General features: G+C 42.6%; 1 protein-coding gene across 2 annotated transcripts; it reads left to right on the forward strand.

Annotated features, from left to right (window-relative positions):
• Positions 1-651: 651 nt before the first annotated feature.
• On the forward strand, positions 652-18,553 carry CD59 (CD59 molecule (CD59 blood group)). 2 transcript variants are annotated; one of them, XM_081062324.1, is made up of 5 exons: positions 1,061-1,209; positions 3,635-3,811; positions 5,254-5,338; positions 7,073-7,174; positions 17,517-18,553. In XM_081062324.1, exons 3-5 carry the CDS (start codon positions 5,272-5,274, stop codon positions 17,714-17,716), a joined length of 369 nt encoding a protein of 122 aa, XP_080918450.1. In that variant the 5' UTR covers positions 1,061-1,209; positions 3,635-3,811; positions 5,254-5,271; the 3' UTR covers positions 17,717-18,553. The 2 variants fall into 2 exon arrangements, with proteins under 2 accessions (XP_080918449.1, XP_080918450.1); XM_081062323.1 differs by lacking the exon at positions 3,635-3,811 and having other exon boundaries at positions 652-1,209.
• Positions 18,554-18,807: the final 254 nt, after the last annotated feature.

The raw sequence follows: 18,807 nt of genomic DNA on the forward strand, positions 1-18,807 counted from the left end.
ACAGCTAATAGGGTGCATATAAGATAATGCATCTGAAAGAGCTTTGTAAATAAGCTATCATCGGAAATACACGTATTAGCTGATTTAAGCAGACACACCCAGTGAAACTCATTTCCTGACACCTCTAAACTATCAGGATCATGGCGGAAGGCACGTGATGATCGGTTATCATGATTTGCCCTGCTTGAATTTTATCCCATATCTTCTTCCCCTTCCCATTCAGCATAAGCAGCCATGAGATGCCAACCTTCTTACCCTGATGGGCAGTGTGTCATAATCAGTAACAGAGGTCAGTCTCTCGGAGAAAGACTTGTACTTTTCGCTTGTTCTCCACTCTTCCGTGGCGCTCTTAACCCTTTCTCCCCGACATTTGTTTATATCCGAATGAATATATCCGAAAATTTTATTCATAAAAATAATGTCATTTACATACAAAGCAGCTCAGACTGTTATTATTAAATGCATAAAAGTCAAAATATCAACTTTTTGCTTTTTGTGGATTTCTGACACATTTTGGAAAAAAACACGAAATCAATCAACGCAGCGAAAGAGTAAAAGCTAGTTCTGCAGTGGGTGGGACACTTTCCAAGTGATAAACAGAAACTGCCAATTCCATCTTCACATAAAAATAACGTTCTAAATGGTAGTTCTGGTCCCAGACTGGCCAATGTAAGCTGAAGGATATTCGGAGGCTCCAGAGCCTAAGAGCAGAACGGAGCCTCAGGCTGCAGCAGGACTGGATAAACCCAACAGCAGGAACCAGGGAGAGCTTGGCAGGGGCATAAAAGAGTTTTGAAAAACATTTTAATACTACTTTTTTGAAAGGGGAAATTAGAAGTCTTGGAGTTTCATATTGTTTTCGATAACAAATCGGAGGAAGACACCAGAAACTTTCCGTTCCTGGTTTTTAAAGGCCTTCATCTAGCCCGGGCCATGGTCTTTTTCTGAACCTGGGCGGGCAGCCTGAGACCCCCCCTAGGTGCTGTGGTTGCCCGGCGCGTGCAGTGACCGCCACGGTTCCGGAGGCTGCACTTGTACTCTGATCTCCCACACGCAGACTGCAGCGCGCAGGACCGACCGGCGCTGGGCGGGAGAGCGGGGGAGAACCGGCGAGAGGAGGCGGAGTCCGCGGGAGCCCGGGCTATAAAGGCGGTGGGGCGCCCCACACGCCCCGCGCGGCGCTGGTTGCCGGCTTCCGAGCCTTGTTTGGTAAGACCTGGGCTGGGCGGCGGGCGGAGCGTGGCCTGCTCCCACGGGCGGCTGCGGTCGGGCCTCCGGGGACTGGGGGGCTCGGAGGGTCGGAGCAGGCTGTGTCCCCGGGACGCGGCGGCCTCCGAAGGCCCTGGCTTTCCGCCCGCGGCCTGGGAGTCCCCCTGCACTGGACGCTCCTGGTCGCACGCTTTACGTTCCCCAGAGAGCTTGGCTTCCTTTGTTTACACCAAGAAGGGAGGAGAGGCCACTCTTCCCAACACACTCCAACGCGGGCGGTGCTCTCCATTCCCTCGGGAGTGTTTTCCTTGACCTCGGACCACCTGCCTTCACCTTTCTCGGAAGGGAATCTCTTGCAATCTAGGGATAAGAAGTCGCGTCTTGCAAGGAGGTTAACGTCCTCTCTAAGTGGTCACGCACATTCTTCTGTTACCCAGAAGTGTAAATTTTGAATTTTAATAAACAGGGTAGGGCCGAAACTTCGACGTGTTAAGTCCAAGTTTGGTGTGAGGTTTTGCTTTCTTGGGCCGGCTTGGATGGAGCCCTTAGAGTCCGAGAGACGACCGTTAAAGGTATATTAAATAGTGACTTGAATGGTTGTTTAAGGAGAAGCAAGTCCTCCAAAGATCCGGGAAATGTGCCAGCTCACATATTCCATTTCTCCTGACGTACGTGAACAGTGTCAAGAAAATGGTTTCTCCCTGCAGTCAGCATCCCACAGTGAGAAGACCTGGGGTCTGTGACTCATCTTGTGACGTCTGTGACTCAGTACTTGTGACATTTGAAACTGTGTTTTCCTGTTTTCCCAGCTCTTGTTTGTGAAAGAGTGATTTGACTTAGTTTCCCCCTTTTGAAGTCTAGCTCAGGAGGCTTTCTCAGGTTTTCCTTTTGACCAGTGGTTTCCTTCCTGGCACAACCAGCGTCCATTTTGAACATGCCTTCTGCTGTGACCAGCTGATTCTTTTAAAAATCATGTTCTTACTTGATGCTGACTTCCTAAAGAGACTAGGGGGCCCCTGCGGAGACCTGGCTGCCCACCTCCGCCAATTGCAATAATTCTACTTCATTCTAAACAAATCAACCCATAAAATGTACTGACTTAGTGACCCAGCCCACGCTATATTAAGTTGTCTTGTGATGGTAGTCTTGCTTTTTGAAAAGGAGGGAGAGACCTCAAACACACGAGGGAGAACTCAAATATGACATTGTGTTCAATTCCGTGACCCCCAAGATCAGGGACACACCTCTGCCCTATCCCTTGGCCCTATCTTAACCAGCTTAATCTGCCTGTGGGTGACTGGCTCTGGAATCCACCCACTGGTAGAGTCAAAACAGTTTGAAGCTTGGCATGCTTGAAGAGAAGTGGTGGATTCACATTTTCTCATCAAGGTCATGCGTCACAATATAATGGTCAGGGGCCTGCATTTTGGCATCAGAGCAGGGTTTGAATCTTGGATCTGCTGTTTACTGGTTGGGTAATCCTGAGCGAGCTATTTAATACCATTTTCTTAGCAGTAAAATCATAGGCGTTACATCATTGGTATAATTCACCAATGATGGGCTCGGTTTGGCACCTGCTATGTGGAGAACAAATGGTGGCTGTTAATATTTTGGGTACCCTTGTGACCCTCCTTGTTCATGGTTCCCACTGGTGGCCATGAACTCCCAGTTTTCCAGGGCAGGCACACAGGGCTCGGAATGTTAACTGAGGGAGGTGGCAACATTTCCCAAAATGGTGGGTAATTCCTGACTCCAAAGGAGGTAGGGAGTTGCCTCACTGGACCAAACGTGCCTGAGATTTGATGCTTCTGTATTTTCAAAGTAGAAACAGATAACTTTGCTGAAGCTTTCTGTAAGAGAACATCCCATTAGGCTGAGTGGCTTGGATGATAAAAGCCCAAATATGGATTTTGGGGTGAGGTGAGCGGGTGTCGAATGAAATTCATCTTTGACAGCTGCCAAGTAGAAGCACTTAAAAAGGAGTGCATTAAAAATTCTGGGGACAGCTCTTGAAGCATGTCAGCTAGACAAACAAAACCAAGCCCTGAGCTGCTGGAGGTTTTCCAAAGTGGAAGATGTGTTTTTACCTGCACCCCATTTCTTTGTGAAATAGCTTCATTAAACAGTTGGCTCTGCAGGTATAACCTCCAAGACCAGGGTCCTGAATAGGCTCTCTGTGAGTGGTCCTCTGGAAAGCTAGGGACTTGGCATCCTAGATGAAATCGCAGAGAAGACCCTTGTATGGGCAGCTGCAGGTTTGTGCGGTTTAGAGAGTTGGGGGCGTGGGGAACTGGCTGTAGCTGGCAGCTGTAACAGGCAGGGGGACCTCCAAATGGGAGGGGCTGTTCATTGTGATGTGCCTGTTTGTCTCTCCCTACTGGTGTTATAATTACTTCTCTGAACTGAGTAACTGATCTTTGTTTAGGCCTGCTGGGCTGCCCCAGGCACTGTGTCACAGGTGATAAGGAGGCAAAGCTCCAGGCTCTTGCCACACTACTAGCCACCGGGTAATGTTAAGCTACTTGTGGGTTATCAGCTCCTGGTGAATAGAAGCACGATCTACCCGATGTAACTCTGCAACTCACCTGTTTGCTGGGGACAGGTAACTTCATCCCCTGGGGTCGCTATTCATTTCCTATAAAATAAGAACTTCAGGTTTTCTCCTTGAGGACACTTCTAGCCTTAATGTTCACCAGCCTCTAAAGCCCCAGGCTCCCCAGAGCAGTAACTATACTCACAGGCATCTGTGAATCTCCTGATATAAAATCTCCTCTCTGGGAGCCTCAGCTTAACAAATTTATTTCAGAAGCTGAATTCACAAGAAGTCTCCCCACCACAGCGTTGAACTCTAGTTAGAGGAACTGTCTCTTCCTTTTTTCAGATGGGCTCAGGGAAGTGGTTTGGACAATTAAAAACCTCCCTGTGCCTTGGCTTCCTTAGCAGACAAAAGGAGGGTTCGATGCTCACTGCTACACATTAAGGCATAAATGGGGACTAGTCATCAAAGTTACCGTGATCCCCTCTACTTACCCAGAGTGATCAAGAAGGTGTCCCTGTTACCTGTCCAATGTCCTGATGCTTTGAAAGGCCAATTCGAGTTTGGAGCAAGGAAAGATTTATCGGTGAAGGAGCCGAGGGAGAAGATGGGAGACCTAGTGGTTCTTCAAATCCATTTTACAGATTTCAGGTGGCTTTTATGTCAGGGGAAAGGGAAACTGGAGGAACTGCTCTTGTAAAACTCACACCACAAGCAGAATTCCTCTAATGATTGGCATGTCTGTGTGCATGACAAAGCAGGAGCTGTTCGCCTGGAGGCCATGGACACAAGGCAGGCTGGAAGGAGACGAGTCAGAGAGGCCGAGCATTTCCCTCTGTTAATATCCCCATCATACTTACTAAGGTGGGAGCCAGAGCTCCCAGGCACGCTGAGCCTTTGCCTCCTGTTCTGCTGCTGAATGCATCTTGGTGCCTTCCAGTCACTCGTTTGGTCTGATGCACTTAGTGGCATGGCCTGGAGAAGTGGCCTTCCCTAGGCCCCAGCTCAGCCAGCAGCTTAGGCTGGAATTGCAGCAGGGCAGGAATTGCAGTTGTTGTATTGGGTACTTTCCTCATATTCTCATTTGACTGAACAACCCTTATGGGGAAGGCAGTGCGGTCCCCGCTGCACGGAGTGAGCACTGAGGCTTGCAGGGACGGAGTTTACTAAAGGCTCCACAGCCACTGTAGGTGAGAGCTAGGGCAGGCCGAGGGAAGTCCTGACTCGGGGCCCACTGTGTTTTGAACTCCCCGTAGCTGCCCCTCTCACCAGAACCAATGGCATTTCTTCAGCAAGCTGAGGTCTTGGGGCAGGAGGGAGACCAAGCGCTGCCCCACCTGAGTCACCCCATATGACACCCCAACTTGGTTGGTTTCCTGTGCTTTCTTGATCTGCTAGCTCCTTCCCCATGTCTCCGGGAGCTCTCTACACCTCCTAACTCTTAGTTTCTGAGAAAACTGGCAGGCATTTGTTGGTTCGTGACAATTCTTTGTGTGTCTTCCTTCCAGATTCTGTAGACAGTCACAATGGGAAGCAAAGGAAGTTTTGTTCTGCTCGGGCTCCTGCTCATCCTGTGTGTCCTCTACCATTCAGGTGAGTGGTCCAGAGGAACGTGGATCTGGACCATCTATGCCCCCTCAGCCATGCGCTTCATTTCTCTTAGGCCTCAGGAAGATGGAGCTGATGCCACTGGCCATGGCCTGGCCTTGGTTCTCTTGCCTTCCAGTGTTACAGGTCCAGGGCTTTGTGACAACTTCCTACGTTACAACCTTGCCCTCAGTGGAGCACCTTCCTGAGTTACAGCCTGTCGGGTTACAGAGCTGCTTTTGGAGGGGAGGGGCCGAGGAGGCTACAACTCAGCAGCTTAAGTTACTCACCCCTCTCACCACAAGCTGTGGGGAGTACCAGTGGACACCATCTTTAGGGTGCTGAGCTCAGTCCCTCTGCCTCGGGGCTTCTCCTGTGTTCTGATGAGAATGATGGTCATGGTCATAGCAACATTTATGTGCTGGTCACTGTTCTGATCATCTCACAGGTACTTACTTATTTAATCCTCATGTCAACCTTATGGAGTAGGTACTGTTTTTATCACCATTTTACAAATGACAAGACTGAGGCTCAAGCAGATTAAATAACTTACAAAATATCCTACAGAAGTGGTACAGCCAGAATTTGAACCCAAACAGCCTGGCGCCAGAGCGTCTGCCTTTTAACTCCTTCACCTCCAGGGCAGCCCTCCCTGGCTCCTACAGGTATTTGTGTATTCCTGAATCTTAAGCTCTGTAGCAACAGGAACACCTGTGTGACTCGCTTTGCTTCCTCGTAAGGAACAAATGTCACTTTCTGCCTGTGTCATGTCGGCACTACCAGTTCTGCGTTTCGTGGACGCTGTCTCTTGTGCTCAGTGTCACTGCTAATACCTGGCTGCCCAAGGACCTCAGTTTAAGGTGCACAGCTGCTGTCTTTCCCTTGATTGTGTATGCTTCTGGCGATGGGTCAGTCCCTTGGCAGGGAACAGCTTCCGTGATGACAACTTACCCCACAGGTCATCAAGCTTGTTCTCTAAAAGGCCAGAGAGTATTTAAGACTTTGCAGGCCAAGCGACAGAATCAAGGATATTATGTCGGCTTTTTGTAAATAACAAGAGCGAAAACCAATTTCTAGAAAATTTTAATTGACAGAGTTCAAAATGTAATAGAGTACGATTATTTATACTACAGATCTAATGAGAAAGATGGGATTCCTTCTGGGGAGAATAACGTTTTACTTATTTGGGACTCAAACATTAGTGGCTCCTTATCATCAAATTGGTTGTAACTATTCATCTATTAATACTGATCTGTAATGAGAGTTTGTTATTTCCTCTTTGAAAATGTCTTTTCAAATATAGACAGATAGCTGCTGCCAAAAATACTGATTATCAGTCTGTCAGAGTGTGATTTCATAGAGCCCATTCGTTGCTTGGAAGGCACTTATAGAATCTGTTAGCTTATTCTCTTGATAGTTTCCTTTCAATATATTGTTCCATTGCCGAGTAATCACTTCCTCACTTCTGGTTGAAGGTAGGGGGCAACTTCTCAATTGCACAGTTATATGGGTTTTTAAATATGGAAATTTCCTTTGAACTTGCATCAGGGAGCCCCAAAATACTGCTGGACCTGGAGGTTGAGCTTTGAAAGATACCTCTGCGGCAGGTTTGTGTGGGAATGGAAGCACACTGAGTTGCGGACCTCTGCCCCATAAAAGGAGATGGTAGGCTTTCTGCTGCCATGAGGGCAAGTCAGTGCTGGTCTACCAGAGTCTGACAGGTTTGCTTCCTGATTCTAGGTCATAGCCTGGAGTGCTACTCCTGTCTTAACCCAACTGGTAGATGCACTACCACCACCAACTGTACGCAGAATCTGGATGCGTGTCTCTACGCCAAAGCCGGTAAGAGCCTCCCCCTTCCCTCTTCCTCAAGTGTCATGGGATGGTGAGAGCCTGGAAAGTTTTACCACTCTAATTCTCCTTAGACGTGTATTCAATAAGTAACAGCAACCACTTAATAGTTGCATGTAGCACTAAGCACTTTGCATACATTTTTAATTTAATGCTTCCCGCCTACCACTCATTTGATAAATGAGGAAACCGAGGCTCAGATTAAGCAACAGACTAAGGTCAAGTAAACAACGCAGGGTTGGAGTGTGGGAATCCATCTAATTTCAATGCCTATTCTCTTAACAGCAACGCTGGCTGCCTCCCAAACTTTTAAGAGCCTAAGTGTGTCAGAGCCTGAGCTAGGGGTAGAGATGCAAATGAAGAAAGGAGACAATTAAAACTACGATAGAGGCCTGTTTATCTGTCACAAATGTCTTTATTTATACCTCTCGTTCATTCCATGGGGTATTTAGTATATACAGAGTCCTGCAAGCTGAGCTCAAAGGACAAGTAGAAAATAAAAGAGGAAGAGTATTCCTGAGAGTGGCAAAAGCAGGTACCAAGGCTCGATGGCCTCAGAGCAGGGCACCCATGGGCATGGGGTGAGGGACTGCTAACATTGACAAGTCCTGTCAAAGTACATTTTCCTTTTTGGTTACACTCTAGAATCTTTACCTCCAAAAATCCGATTAAAATAGGATTTAGGAAATGGTGAACAGAGGAAAGAAGTCAGCAAACGCATGCTCTCTGTTCTTGCTGGATATGATTCTTGATTGAATCGATGTGTGGAAATAATACTGGTGAGGAATAGCTATCTCCGGGTCGCCTTAGTTAAGTAATGTATAAGGTAAAACCTCCCAGACTTACATCTCTAAGAGACAAAAATGAAATCACCCTTCAAGGTTATTTCACTCTTGCACCCTCTACCACAAATTCTTCATGGTGGCAACATCAAGGAATGCTGAACAGATCAGGTAAACTCAGAAAAGGCTTGGGAGAAACACAAGTTCAGAAAAACCTGATAGAAAGGAGATTTCTCCAGAAAGGAAAAACCCTCAATAAGTAAGAACAAAGTAGAATTATCCTGTCTAAAAAAAAAAAAAACCAGGAGTACCTGATACAAATTTCTGGACTGCAACTCAAATTTCAAGACCTCCACACGAGGAACTTGATTCTGTAGGGGGACAGTTCCTCTGCCTCTGGAGTACCCTATTAATTCATCGTTAATGTAGAGGGAACACAGTCACTCACTCCACAAATGTTTGCGCACCGGTTATGTTTGAGCACAGAGACCTGGTTCTCAACCTGGATTGTCTGTGTCTCTTGGACCCCCCCACTACAAAAAGGGTAATTTGCAAATGAGAGAATAAAGGCAATATTATGTGTAGAATAATATTGTATAATATTATTATAAGAATTATAAGTATAAGAATTATACATGTAGAATTAGCAATTAGGAGCTCTGAGCTCTGTCCTGCCACCAGTAAGTCCTCTCTGCCTTTCTTTTTCATTTATGAAATGTGAGTATTGGATGATAGCGTTGGGGAGGGGAAAGAAAAGAGAGAAGTAGACTACAGCCAAAATCTTTTTTCCAGCTCTCAAATCCCATTGTTTCTTATCTGAATTATTAGACTTTTAATTTTTCCAACTTTATTGAAGTATACTTGACAATTAGAATTGTGTATATTTAAGGTGTATGTAATAGGATATACGTATACATTATGAAATGATGACCACAATCAATCTAATTAACACACCGTCATCTCACATAGTTACTCTTTTTTGTGTGATGAGAACACTTAAGATCTATTCTCCTAGCAAATTCAAATATACAACATAGTATTACTAACTATAGTCACCATGCTGTACACTAGATGCCCAGAGATTATTCATCTTATAATGAATTGTTAAGTTTTTTAAAATACTTAATGTAAGCAATGAGGCACACTTATTAGAAGGGCCAAAGTCCAAAATACTGACACCATCAAATGCTGGCACGGATGTAGATAAGAGCTCTCATTCATTGCTGGTAAGAATGCCAAGTGATATAGACAGTTTGGTGGCTTCTTAAAAAACTACACATTCTCTCACCAACGAGTAAGCAATTGCATTCTTGATATTTACCCAAATGAGTTGAAAACTTCTATGCACACAATACCCTGCACACGGATATTTATAGCAGTTTTATTTATAATTGCCCAAACTTGGAAGCAACCAAAGTTATCCTTCAGTAGGTGAGTGGATAAATAAACTAGGGTCCATCCAGACAATGGACTAATAAAAAATGAGCTATCAAACCATAAAAAGACATGAAGGAAACTTAAATGCATGTTACTAAGTGAAAAAAGCCAACCTGAAAAGGCTACATTCCATATCATTCCAACTCTATGACATTTTGGAAAAGGCAAAACTAAGACAATAAAAAAGTCAGTGGTTGCCAGGGTTAGCTGGGAAACAGGAGGGATGACTAGATGGAGCGCAGGAGTTTTAGGGCAGGAAAACTACTCTGCTAGTGTGATGAGAAAGCACGTGATGCATTTGTCGAACTCCTTAGAATATCCAACAACCCAGAGAGAACTCAAATGTAAATCACGGACTCTGGGTGATAATGATGAGTCCATGTAGAGTCAGTTGTCACAAATGTCACAAATGTCAGTTGTCACAAATACTCTGGTATGGGGTCGTCATAGTCAGGAGGTTGTTTGGGGTGGAGGTGCCAGGGAGCTACGTGGAAACTCTGTACTTTCTGCGCAATTTTTCTGAGAATCTAAAACTCTCAGGAATGAAATCTATTTTTTAAAAGGGATAATAATGTGAATCTTAAATATTTTTTTCCTTCTCATGATCATAAATCTCAAAACTTAAGCTAGACATATGATAACAGCAGTTCTTGAAATACAGATATTCGGACCATGAGGCAGATCTTCACAGAGTATGTAAGCCCCCTCCAGCTCTGGAGACATCAGCCTGGTAGAGGCAGAGTACAGCGTCATGAACTTGAGTCAAAGGCCAGGCACTACATTAGAGATATCATTTAACTCCTCTACCCACATTGGCTGCAGCTGTAAAATGGGAATGCTTATCTCCTGGGGTCAGTGGAGAGCACTTCCAGGAGAAAATGGGTATGGTAATGCTGTGCAGAGTAAGTCTAGAAGAGAGACAGGTGTTGGCTGTTAATCCAGCCGCTATTGATGGGCCTTCTGGCCAGGTCCTAGAAGTATAAACCATGTACTTAGACTCTGGCAGAAGCCTCTCACGACAGTGCCAAGGATCATTGCTGCAATGGCCTGCTGAATAAGGGGCACACTTAGGAGACAACTGGGGACGGCTGCTTTGTGAAGGTGCACTCAAGCCAAGCAAGGAGAGAACCTCTAACATTCCAGGGACTCTGATAATAATCCACTTTTATTTGGGTGGTTCTCATAGTGGCTTTGGTGAGAAGCTCACCATCATAAATAGGCAAATAAGATAATTAAGGAAAGTGCTTGGCTCACTGCAGGACACATAGTAAGTGATAAATTGGTAGCAGTTATTAATAAATTACTGTCTGTTCTCCCCAAGCTGTTAGGCTTCCTTGATTAAAATTCTGGTAGCTTTAATGCTTTCCCAGGTCCATGCCTGATTCCTGTTACATAGCGTAGTCACTTGTCCTGTTCAACAGCGTCCTCAATATTAGAAGCATCCATTTAAATACTTAGGACACAAAACCTATCTGACCTTTTCCACTTAACCAAACTTCATTAAAATCCAGTCCAAGCACTCATCCCTCTGAATGGGAGAACCGGACAGTTATAGCTGCAGCTATAAGCCTAGATGTTTTGTGCCAAACTATGAATGAAATTGGATAAATTAGTTACAAGCCTTAAATGAGGAAATAGGCATCTGTATTTTTTTCTTTCCAGCACAGAAGATAAAACAGTTCCAGGGCAAGAACTATACCTTCTTTATTTGTATATCCCGGGCATCTAGCACACAGCCTTAGCATTTAGACATTTCTGAAGAGGAAAATCTACTATAACTGCTCATTCTCAGTTAACACATTTTTTTTCCACTTAACATAATTTTTTTAAATATTAAAAAACTAGGCATATATTCTTTTGGCTTCTATTTTCCTGTGCAAAAATTGGGACCGTAATGGCATGTTCTTTTGGAAACTTTTCCTGTGTTACTGAATAGTCTAATGATTTTTAATGAAATGTAAAATATTTTAGAAATCATCCAGTGACTTAAAAAAAAAACCATACTCAATCCATACAGAAATGTGTAGGTGAAGATTAGTCTTTTGTGAAGGTAACACCTTGAAATTACTTGGTAGTCCTTCCAGAGAAAATTGATACATCCAGCCCCATACATAACACTTTATTTACTCAAGTGGATTCACATTCTACATATAGTTCTGCATCTAGGCTCTTTTCTTTTGAGATATAATTCACAAACCAGAAAATGTATATTCAAAGTGTACAATTCAGTGGCTTTTAGTGTATTCACAAGGTTGTACAACTATCACCACTATCTAATTGCAGAATATTTTTATCACCCCAAAAAGAAACTCCTTACCCGTTAGCAGTCATTCCCCATTTCTCTCTCCTACATACTTTGGCAGCTACTAATCTACTTTCTGTCTCCATGGATTTGCCTATTCTGGACATTTAATATAAATGGACTCATACAGTATTGTGGTCCTTTACACCTGGCTTCTTTCACTGAACATAATGGTTTTAAGATTCTCCCATGTATTGTATGTATCAGTACTTCATTCTTTTTCATGACTGAACAATATTCCATTGTGTGGATATACTACATTTTGTTTATCCATTCAGCAGTCAATGGACATCTGGGCTGTTTATACTTTTTAGCTATTGTGAATAATGCTGCTATGGACATTCATGTACAAGCTTTTGTGTGAACATAGTTTTCAACTCTCTTGGGTATATATGTACCTGTGAGTATAATTGCTAGGTTATGTGGTAACTGTTTTTAACTTTTTGATGAATTGCCAGACTTTCCAAGGTATCTACACCATTTTGCTTTCCCACCAGCAATGTTTGAGGGTTCCAGTTTCTCTACTTCTTTGCCAACACTTGTTATTTTTCAATTTCTTGATTATAACCATACTGGTGGGTGTGAAGTGATTCTCATTGTGGTTATTTTTTTATTTTAATTTTTATTGACATTCAATATTATATTAGTTTCAGGTGCACAGCATAGTAGTTAGACATTTATATAACTTATAAAGTGATCTCCCCAATAAGTCTAGTACCCATGTGGCACTATACATAGTTATTACAGTATTATTGACTATATTCCCTATGCTGTACTTTACATCCTCGTGATATTAGGTTGGTGCAAACCTAATTCTTTTGTAATTTTTAACCTTTTAAACTATAATTACTTTTGCACCCATCTAATATTTTGTAACTGCCGATTTGTACCTCTTTCTTTTTTTTTTTTTTTTAATTTCTATTTATTTTAAGTGTGCTTTTCCAGGACCCATCAGCTCCAAGTCAAGTAGTTGTTTCAATCTAGTTGTGGAGGACGCAGTTCACAGTGGCCCATGGAGGGATCGAACCAGCAACCTTGTTGTTAAGAGCTCATGCTCTAGCCAACTGAGCCATCTAACCACCCCTGTTGGGAATTTTTTGATTACTGATTCGATTTCGTTAGTAGTTGTTAGTCTGTTCAGATTATGTTTCTTCTTGACACTGTTTTGGAAGAGAGTATGTTTCTAGGAATTTATCCATTTCTTCCTTATAATCCTTTGTATTTCTGTGGTGTCGATTGTCACTTCTGATTTAATTTATTTGGGTCCTCTCATTTTTCTTAGTCAAGAAAAAAATGTTTATCAATGTTATTTATATTTTCAAAGAACCAGCTCTTCTGTATTTTTTTTAGACTCTATTTTGTTTATTTCCACTCTGATCTTTATTATTTCCTTCCTTCTACTCACTTTGGGCTTTGTTTGTTCTTCATTTTATAGTTCCTTTAAGTGTAAGATTATTTGCAGTTTTTCTTGTTTCTTGTGGTAGGCCTGTGTGGCTGTGAATTTCCCTCTTAGAACTGCTTTGGTTGTGTCCCCATAGATTTGGGGTCACTGTGTTTTCATTTTCATTTGTCTCAAGGTATCTTTTGATTTCTTTCTTGATCTTGTTGTTAACCCATTCATTGTTTAGTAGTATGTTATTTAGTCTCCATGTGTTTATGTGTTTTTCAGTTTTGTTCTTATAATTGATTTCTAGTTTCATATTATTGTGGTCGGAAGAGATGCTTAATATGATTTCAGTCTTCTTAAATTTATTGAGACTTGGTTTGTGTCCTAACATGTGGTCTATCCTAGAAAATATTCCATGTGTGCTTGAAAAGAATATTCTGCTGCTTTGAGGTGAAAGCTCTAAAAAAATCAATTAAATCCATTTGGTCTAATGTATCATTTCAGGCTGCTGTTTCCTTGTTGATTTTCTGTCTGGATGATCTATCCATTGATGTCAATGGAGTGTTAAAGTCCCTACAGTCACTGTATTACTGTCAGTCTCTCCATTTATGTCCATAAATATTTGCTTTATATACCAGGGGTGCCAAAAAATGTACACATATTAAGAGATGTTATCCATGTATTACTTTTCCACGTTGAATTCAATTATGGTAGCAATGTGTAGTATGACGTTTGCTCAAAAGATAGTTAATCTAATGAATGCTAGTGTCATTCGTTGTGTTACAATTTTAATACAGTGTTTTCCTTTCTTAAAATGTATACACATTTTTTTTTGTACCTTCTGTATTTAGATGCTCCTACGTTGGGTGCATACGTGTTTACAAGTGTTATATCCACTTGTTGGATTGATCCCTTTATTATTATGAAATGTCCGTCTTGATCTCTTGTTATAGCCTTCATTTTGAAGTCTATTTTGTCTAAATATTGCTACCCTAGCTGTTTTGTTTGTTTTCATTTACATGAAATATCTTTTCCTGTCCCTTTACTTTCAGTCTCTGTGTGTCTTTTAATCTGAAGTAGGTCTCTTATAGACAGAATGTATATAGGTCTTGTTTCTTATCCATTCCGTCCCCCCATGTCTTTGATTGGAGCATTTAATCTGTTTACATTGAAAGTGATTATTGATAGGTATATAGTTATTGCTAATTTATTATTCATATTTATGACCTTTTTTCCCCTCCCTTTTTCTTAAAGAAGTCCCTTTAAGATTTCTTGTAGTACTTATTTGGTGGCGATGAACTCCTTTAGCTTTTTGTTGTCTGAGAAGCTCTTTATCTCACCTTCAATTCTGATAGCTTTGCTGGGTACTCTTGGTTGTAGCTCCTTACTTTTCATCACTTTAAATATTTTGTGCCAGTCCCTTCTGGTCTGCAAAGCTCTGTTGAGAAATCAGCTGACAATCTATGGGAGCTCTCTTGTAGGTAACTAACTGCTTTTCTCTTGCTGCTTTTAAGATTCTCTCTTTGTCTTTCACCTTTGACATTTTAATTTTGATGTGTCTTAGTGTGGGCCTCTTTGGGTTCATCTTGTTTGGGACTCTGTGCTTTCTGGGCTTGTTAGGGAAGTTTTCAGTCATTATTTCTTTAAATAGATTTTCAGTCTCTAGCTTTCTCTCTTCTCCTTCTCGTACCCCTATCATGCAAATGTTGTCCCAGAAGTCCCTTAAACTATCCTCATTTTAAAAAAAAAAATTCTTGTTTCTTTTTGCTGTTCCAATACAGTATTTTCTGCTACCTTGTCATTCAGATTGCTGATTCAATCTTCTGCTTCAGCTAACCTGTTGTTGATTCCTTCTAGTATATTCTTCATTTCAGTTATTGTATTCTTCATTTCTGACTGGTTCTTTTGTATTGTTTCTGTGTCCTTTTATATATTTACTATCTCTTTGTTGAATTTCTCACTGAGTTCATTTATTCTTCCCCTAAGTTCCTTGAGTATCCTTATAACCAGTGTTTTGAACTCTGTAACTGGTAGATTGCTTGCCTGCATTTTGTTTAGTTCTTTTTCTGTAGTTTTGTCCTGTTCTTTCCTTTGGGACATGTTTCTTTGTACCTCATTTTGTTTGCCTCTCTATGTTTGTGTCTATGTATTAGGTAAATCTGTTGTGTCTCTCAGTCCTGGCAGAGTGCTCTTAGGTAGTATGTATCCTGTGAGGCCCAGTGGTGAGTCTCCCTGGTCACCTGGGCCAGGTGCTCTAAGGGTGTCCCTTGTGTGGGTGGTGTGTCCCCTCCTGGTGTAGTGGAGCCTTGGTTGCTGTTGGCACATCAGTATGTGGGTGGGGTTGACCCTCAGGATCACTGGTTGTGAGAACTGTCACTGACCACAGTGGGCAAGCTACTGTGCAAGGGTGCAAGGGCTGACTCCACAGAGTGGGATTCACTTTATCGGTGCCTGCTGAGACCACCCTTTGAGTATACTGTTTGTGGAGCTAATTGGGTGGTGCTCTGTTGTGATCTGAAGCCGGCCACAGGTTGTGTTGGTTCTGGGGCCTTTTCGGAGGGGCTCCAGTGCAGGCCAAGGTGGTTGACTGTGCCCAGCCCAGAACCACCTGGTAGGAGCTACAAAGCAATTCGTGGTTGGTAGCTATCTGCACTGGGCCCGGAGTGCATGGGAGAGGCCATGAGGGGCTCAACACAGGACCAATGCCACCCACCTCTGCCTCCAGGATGTGTGGGAGGAGGGCTCAACACAGGACCAATGCCACCCACCTGTGCTTCCACGGTGTGTGGGAGGAGGGCTCAACACAGGAACGGTAGTAGCTGCTGCCCCTCCAGCCCTTGTCCTAAAGCCATACAATTCTGTTTTCCCCCATGTGTCTCTGGCACCTTTTGACCTGCTGTCCATTTGCTGGAACTTAAGGTGAATGTTTGTGACTTAAGTCTGTGCACGGGCCCTGTAGGAGGTCACCTTGGTTTCCAGCAGCCATCCATCTCACCCAGACGGAATCCCCATTGGTTTTCACAGCCAGATGTTGTGGGGACTCTTCTTCCTGGCACTAGTGCTCCAAGCTGGGGAGCCCAGTGTGGGACTGGGACCCCTCGCTCCTCAGGGGGGACATTTACACCTGAGATATCCCTCCTGATTCTTAACCACCACATGTGGTATGCCCTTTTTGCGTCACCACCCCTCTTTCCAGTCTCTATGTGGCTTCTTCTCTATGTCCTTAGTTGGACCTCCATTCAGCTAGTCTTCAGATGGTTCTCCAGAGTGTTCTATAATTTAGTTGTAATTTTGATGTGGTCTTGGGAGGAATCGAGCACAGTGTTTACCTACTCTGCCATCTAGACCGGAAGTTCTAGTTGTGGTTTTGATTTCTGTTTTCCTAATGACTGATGATATTGAGCATCTTTTTATGCACTTATTGGCCATTTGTATATATTCTTTGGAGAAATATACACATTCTTTGTCCATTTTCTAATCATTATTTGTCTTTTTATTATTGAGTTGTGTTTGATATACTCTGACTAGACTCTTATCTGATATGTGATTTGCAAACATATTCACCCTTTTTGTATGTGTTTTTTGTTGTTGTTGTTTTTTCCAGATAATGTCCTTTGAAGCTCAAACGTTTTAAATTTAGGGCGGCCAGTTAGCTCAGTTGATCAGAGCGCGATGCTCATAACACCAAGGTCGCCGGTTCAATTCCCTCATGGGCCAGTGAGCTGCGCCCTCCACAACTAGATTGAAACAACTGCTTGACTTGGAGCTTATGGGTCCTGGAAAAGCACACTTAAAAGAAATAAAAGTTTTTTAAAAAGTTTTAAATTTTGATTAAGTCAAATTTATCTATTTTTCTGCACGTTTTTAAACCTCAGGCTCTTTCCACATTAGCACCTGTAGGCCTATGTCACTCTTTATCTACATGGAATTCCATTGTGTGGTACCCTACTATAATTTCTTCAAACACTTCTTTATTAATGGGCTGATTTTATAGCTTTTTGCTGTTACAGATAGTACTGCAATCACCATTCGTGAGCATGTATCTTAACCATTTTTACTGGTAATTTCATGGAGTAATTCTAGAAGTGGAATTGCTGGATCAATGGGAGTATATGTTTAAAAGTCTTAAAACATCTCTTAAATCTCTTAAAACATTATGAGATGTTTGATTGCCTGTTGCCTCACCCATACACACAACCGTACTGGCTCTGATGAGACTTGGGTTTTATGGAAAAGTTTCATTTAGAGCTGTATTATCATTTACTTAACTGTTCCCCTTTACTACCCAACTGGGATGCACATTCTTGCCCAAATGTCTCCACTTCCACAAGGTAAGTTCTAAGAAATAGAACTGAAAGTTCGAAGACAGGTAAAGAACTTTATCCACTTATCTGCTTACCTTTGTGTGTGTATTTTTTCCCACAGACACACGAATATACTACCAGTGTTGGCAGTTTGCTAATTGCAATTACAAGGACATCGTAAAACAGTTAGGGGGGAAGGAACTAAAGTACGACTGCTGCCAGAAGAACCTGTGCAACAGAAGTGGTGGGACGAGTATATCAGGGAAAACGTTTCTGCTGCTGACTCAGGTGCTTGCAGTATTCTGGAACATTTTCCTCTAAATCGATACCAGGAGAGTGTCTCCTAAACTCCCTGTTTCTGTGTATTCCTTATTTCCTTTGCTGCTGCTTCCCAAAGCTTTATATTTCCTTGCTGGGAAAGATACAAACTAGCTTGAGCAACTTGGATGAGAGAGAGAGACTCAGAAACTGAAGACCAGTCCTGTCTGCAGAGAAGGCCCAGTTGAGGGAAGAAGTTTAAGAGGGAAGCGCTTGTGATTTGAGATAAGGTCACATGCTTCTTTCCTCTGCTCTTTGCAGTAACAGCTTGACTAGATTCTCTACAGTGCTCAGCTATTTCCCATCTTGTTCCTTGCATGTGGTTAAATAGTATGATAGTACTTCTTGAGGTGGGTGGGGCGGTGGGGTCTTTTCAACAATCTCTATCAAAGGAATGCGTCCATGCATTTTGGGACCTCCAGAGGTCATCATGAACAGCCACAGATCCACAGGGATGTTACCTGCTGACATCAAGCCTGCTGACTCCTAGCTAATGTGGCACAGATGGCATAAAATACCATCTGTAAGGGCTATCAGCATAATCACATTTGTTGAGGCTTTCAGAAGTTCTACCAGTTTCCTAAAACGTGATACACTGTTTCAGGAGGGCAAAGTTTTGCCTTTTTCTTGTGGGTGCTGGTGAATTATTCTCAAGGTCTGGGAAACTTAATGACATTTGTATTCTTATAATCTTGGTTGTGTTTAACCATATAGCCTGACTTTTGCAGATGAAAGTGGGATTTCCTGATTAACATTTTTTAAAAACCGCCTGATTATGTAATCTGTTAGACAAACTGGAATGAATGATGCCTTTCTGAAAATAAAATCTAATCAAATGCTTGGGTGTGGTCTTTGGCCCAAAAGGATTACAGGACACACAACACGCCCAATGAAAGAAAGGATCTTGGGCAGTACCAGTTTTCTTCCGTTGATGCCATAGACAAACAAAGACTTCCTTATCCAAACCTAGCATACCTTGGTGCTCTGTTTCCCTGTTGCCTCAGTGTTTTTCCTTACATCATCTTTAATTCTATGTTTCAAGACAAAATAGTATGACTCTTTCCTTAACAGGACTTTTTCTGTCCGAGGAAGTA

This window comes from Rhinolophus hipposideros (assembly GCF_964194185.1).
Source record: "Rhinolophus hipposideros genome assembly, chromosome: 10".
Classification (NCBI taxonomy): domain Eukaryota; kingdom Metazoa; phylum Chordata; class Mammalia; order Chiroptera; family Rhinolophidae; genus Rhinolophus; species Rhinolophus hipposideros.